Source organism: Loa loa (assembly GCF_000183805.2).
Source record: "Loa loa unplaced genomic scaffold supercont3.169, whole genome shotgun sequence".
In the NCBI taxonomy this organism is placed as follows: Eukaryota; Metazoa; Nematoda; class Chromadorea; order Rhabditida; family Onchocercidae; genus Loa; species Loa loa.
The window spans coordinates 117,513-122,645 of record NW_018108349.1 but is presented as its reverse complement, the minus strand read 5'-3'; the positions used below and the strand labels follow the sequence as shown (position 1 = coordinate 122,645).

The 5,133-nt window shown below is 36.5% G+C and overlaps 1 protein-coding gene across 1 annotated transcript in view; it reads left to right on the top strand.

The window, feature by feature from the left end:
- LOAG_17997 (kelch domain-containing protein family protein) overlaps positions 1-5,062 on the top strand; it is a gene marked incomplete at its 3' end in the record, with an annotated part of 8,269 nt that extends 3,207 nt beyond the window's left edge. The window contains exons 10-18 of the mRNA XM_020450667.1: positions 488-699; positions 1,850-2,146; positions 2,307-2,513; positions 2,775-2,985; positions 3,183-3,712; positions 3,858-3,965; positions 4,268-4,363; positions 4,532-4,646; positions 4,848-5,062. Coding sequence (XP_020305630.1) covers positions 488-699; positions 1,850-2,146; positions 2,307-2,513; positions 2,775-2,985; positions 3,183-3,712; positions 3,858-3,965; positions 4,268-4,363; positions 4,532-4,646; positions 4,848-5,062 — 1,991 coding nt within the window. The remainder of the gene's footprint in view (positions 1-487; positions 700-1,849; positions 2,147-2,306; positions 2,514-2,774; positions 2,986-3,182; positions 3,713-3,857; positions 3,966-4,267; positions 4,364-4,531; positions 4,647-4,847) is intronic.
- Between the last annotated feature and the right edge of the window lie 71 nt (positions 5,063-5,133).

Genomic DNA, 5,133 nt, shown 5'->3' with positions numbered 1-5,133 from the left:
TAGTTAGTTTATTATATATATATATATATATATATATATATATATTCCAATTAGACAATTAGTTCCAAAACACAGTCCGAGATTTCATTCCTTGAAGTTTTGTTATCCAGTTGTTCAGTTTTACGAAATCGATTATGCCTTTTCATAAGTAATGGATTCAAAATGTCAAGGTTCATTTTACTTTTAATTAAGCTTCAACATACTTATGTAGCGCAAAGAAATTGTTTTGAATTTCGTGCTGAGTGAAGGAGCGACCACGAAAAGAAAAGAATAAAACTCATACTAAAACTCATAAGAAAAGAATAAAACTCAGAATAAAACTCATATAAAACTCATACTAGTAAAATCAACGGTCTTACGACCTGATTTGTCACAACTTCCTTGTGTTATGAAGATGTCGAAAAAGAAGCAAAAGAAGCTTTGGTGAAGTCGAGGGGGATTAAAAAGTTTGGATTTCCTATTACTGAGATTATCTCATATCTTTTAGTTGTCAGATCAACAACTGGTCTTCGTGTGGCTGCGACAGGAAAGCCGCTGGCAGGGAAGGTAATCGCAATTCGAAGTACTGCGGCTAGTGGACCGCAGGTAATGAAAGTGGTCAGAAGTGCACCTCGCGGTGCAGCAGCCATTATGGCTCACGGTCCTCGCGGACATTTTCTCCGCGTTTTACCTGCACCAAGATTCACCACTTCAAATCAGGTGAATTTGCTATTTGTTTCCAAACTTTCTGTTCATTATTCATTTTTTCGAAAAAAGTTACAATTTGATTGCCTTTCATTTCTGCATCCGCATGCATATGATTTTATTGTATTCACTTCTGCGAAAAAAAGAAGAAAAAATGTTTTTTTCTAAACCGTTTAAAAAAGTGGAAAGTTTTTAGTTGCATCGTTTAACTAAAATTTTTTATTGTTTTTCAAGGTTGATAAGTCTTTCATTTCTGCTTTTTGGATATTCTGCAACTGATGCACGACATCCACGGATTTTCCAACCTTTTTTCTTCTTTATTGGTATAAACCTTTCAGTTTCCTGTTTTCAAGGCTTTTCACTTTCAGTGCTCAATTTTTTCACGTTTCATTTCAGAATAATTTATTTGATTTATAATCATCTCTCACCTTAATACATTACTTTATCTGTGTCATCCTTTGTCTGTGAAACGTGCTGCTTGCTTAGTTTGCTCTATTAATACTGTTTGGTTGCTGTAATTTGAGTACTTAGCCTTATTTCACGTTTCATTAAGCTGCGTTATTCGTTCCAGGGCATCGGAAATTTCGTTTCCTTGTTTGGTACTTCAGCAAGAGAATAAGTGAGCTGTCACACATACGAATAAGTTAGAAATTAGGTCAGTCATCGGACACAATTTTTGGCATATGCTGAGTCGATTTCCGGAATTTTGATATCCATTTTTCATAACAGCTTAGTCTATACTTCCATTACCCTTGCTAATGATTTCGATCTGTCTTTCCGTAACATTGCACTAGTAAGTTTCGGGTTTTTTGCCGTACTGTACACTGCATATATTCCGACGAACTATTTTCCAGTTACCACTAACTAGGTGTCGCATATTGAGAAGCACATGATGTGCAAGTCGAAGTCGATTTATGCGTTTTCGAGATCAGTTTGAGTTTGTGCTAAGTGGCTGCTTTAGTAAGTGATGTCCCCATTGTGATGGCAAACACGACAACGTCGGCTTTGCGAAATGAAATCACTCACTGTTAGTAGTACTAGCGGCTTGTCCCGATCATGTTACGTGACACCACCTTTTTGAGCATGTTGCATGAGGCAGTTGCCGATCTGCAGCACAGTGTCGCCATCTTTTCTGCATTTTAAGAAGTATGTACCATAATTTTAGGCGGCTATTGTCAAACATCCAGCTGCAAAAGCGATCCTAGTGACTAAGGCACCTGGAGCTGGCTATACTGCACCACATAAATTATTATTCCTGCAGCAGACGAATTGTCCTACTGTATCTGCCTCAAATGTTAGTACTGGAGACAGTCCGCAGCTGGCCGTTGTTGAATCTGTATCACCGCACGTTGTTCAGCCTGGAAACAGCAGCGCAGAACCGGCGGCAATAACTACGGAACATGCACCATCGATTTCCACGCAAGGAACAACATATACCACTCCAGTGATGCCAAATGTTGATGTTCGTAACAAGTTTATCACTCCATTATGAAGGTTGTAACGAAAGTGACTTTCCATCCACTTCAGGTCTTGCTCTCTGTAATATATTGAGAGTCTTTCTTATCATGACAAAAATGACGCATGATTCTTATCTTATTGTTTCCTATTTATGATTATTTCAGATCGGCTTACCACAAAATCTTCTGGATGAAATAGCTCCAGATGGTGAAACCGGCATTATTCAAAATGCTGATACAACTGACCAACATGTGAAGCAACCTTCTGATACTGCTGTCAGTGTTTGTCGTTCATCTGCATCTGTTACACAAGATACTAAGAAAGCAAAGGTGTCCCCAGTGGGTGCAACTCACGTGCAGACAGCTACCAAGGTATTTAAACTGACATTCATTAAGTGATCTACCTCATATCATAGTACTTGATAAAAGGCTCATTATGTCGAAGTAAATTCATTCTTATCAGTTGTTCGACGTCTGTTATAAAGTATTAAAGAGTAGATCTAGAATACGTTCCCAGGAATAATTTTCTAAGGAAATAACTTCAAGTTTTTAAAATGAGGTGCGGTTTTAATTTGTGGATGAAGTAGTTAGATTTCAGAACTAATTTGTCTCCTTATTTTCGTATATATTTAGGTTCAATGTGCACCATCCGGAGAAGCAGTGGCTTCATCCAAAACAATACGACCAAAAACAAATGTAACAGCAGTAGCTATTTTACCTCCTACAAATGTTCAAGTTGAAATATCCTCATCCAATGTTACACAAGGAAAATCTCCCATGGAAAAGGACGTCAAAAATGAAAATGAAGCTAATCCGACAAGCAATGCTGACAGTAATAAACTTGGTAATCACTGACTTCATAAGCATTATTTCCTCTTTTCCCCTGAAAGCGTACTTTGTGCTGCGCTGCTTTACCTTTGCATTCTATGCAATATTTCAACATTTCTTCACTCCATAGTTGTAAAAGAAAAAGCAACTGTTCCGTTTTGTAGTTTGAACTATCTTGTTTTGTTGTAAAAATTGTTTATAAAGTAGTTTCAGACAAAACTGAGATTGCGGCAGTGACTGAATGTAAAAAAGAAGAAACTGATAGAAAGAGTGAAGACAATGCCGAAAAGGACGTTAAAGAGGACGCTATGTCTGTTACTAAACAAGTGAAAGTTGAAGATACTGACGGAGATAAGAAAACTGACGACGATGTCCCTCTCGATAAGAGAGGACAAAGTGACGACTTAGATTCATCACATGATAGCGGAAGGCTGCAAATAGTTACATCCAGCAGCGAAGAAAACACAACAGATATTAAAAAATTGGAGTCCGTGAACTCGATATCAACAGAAACTGCGAAATCAGTGGATTCACCAAGTGCGAGCCAATCTGTAACAGCAACGTCTGGTACAGATACAGAGATATCTGCTCCTGTAGCAGAAACTGTTAACGCTGGCAGCGTAGTAGTTGAGGAAATTCCAAATGAGGTTGACACAAAAAAATGTGCTCCATCTGTTACAGTTCTGAAAGTTGAATCCGGTACAGCACAGTTCAGTCGATCTCATCGCTCTACCTCTCCAGAGGCAACTTTCAGCTTCTAAATTTTCAGTTTTAAGATAATTTTTTCCCACTGAAAACCAGACGTGATGATAGTTTTCCAATCATTTTGTTGATGAGTTTTTAATATTAATCTTTCCATAGTGATAACTTCTTTTTTTTAATTTTTAGGTAAAAGCAGAATCAGAGTGGTACAACGTTGGAATTATAAAAGGGACAAGTCATCTTGTAACACACTATTTTTTACCATGTTCTACTGGCATGGAAGATGCATTCGGGGTATTTTTCTTTTTTTTTTTTATTACTGATGTATTTTTACTTGTATAAGTTATGACTGATGAAGAATATCGTTTAGTGATATATATGTATATATTTAAAGTAATTGATTAGTTGATTTATTTTCTTTTCGAGGTCCTAAACTTTAGTTTACATTTCATTGCTTTCTGGTATACGTTTTGAAGCATCAATTTTTCTGCATCCATTACATGGATAATATTAACAATCGTTAAAGATTTCATTCTCTATTAGGTCTTTCATAATTCTTGAAATTACCTTGAAATGAATGTGAACTTGGAGTTCAGGCAAGTTATTTGAGAAAAGCTGAACTTGAAGCTGGAACTGCGTATCATTTTCGTGTTGCTGGCATAAATGCTTGCGGCCGAGGCAATTGGTCGGAGGTAAACTGTTATGTAAGATTTGCTGTTCTCTCCGTTTTTGGTTAATTGTCTTCTTTCAATGATTATTCAGTTTAGTACCGTTTTTTAAGTGTTTTATAGGGATTATAATAGTCCGGACTTTCTGATAATTGAAAAACCAATTTTCTAGTTTAGTATGACGCTTTTCAGGTAACTGCTTTCAAAACTTGTCTTCCTGGCTATCCCGGTGCTCCTTCCAATATCAAGGTGACGAAGAGCCCAGAAGGTGCACATCTAACTTGGGATCCACCACAGAGTGCTGTTGGTAAATTTTCATTTTTGTTCAATTTTATTCAAGTTACTAAGAGTATCATTGCAAAGACTTCAGCCATATTACGACATCTGGTACACTTATTTTAAACTTTATCTTTTCTGAATTTATTCCATTTCTCTTAGTCATTATTTTAAATTTAACACTGTGATCTGACTGTGCTTGACCGATAATGTGTAAGCAGTTGTTTTTCAGGCAAGGTGACAGAATACAGTGTTTATCTGGCTGTTCGCAATACTCATGGTCGTGAAATTCAGCTTTCATTCGTTCGTGTTTACGTTGGTTCCGATCCATTTTGTATTGTTTCGTTAGCCAATTTACACGCAGCGCATATCGATAAATCTTCCAAACCGGCAATCATATTTCGAATTGCAGCACGTAACGAGAAGGTGGTTAAATTTTTTTTGTAATATTGTATTCCAATTGTTGTTTTATACTCAGTTTTATTTCCTTAATTTATATATATATATATATATATAAT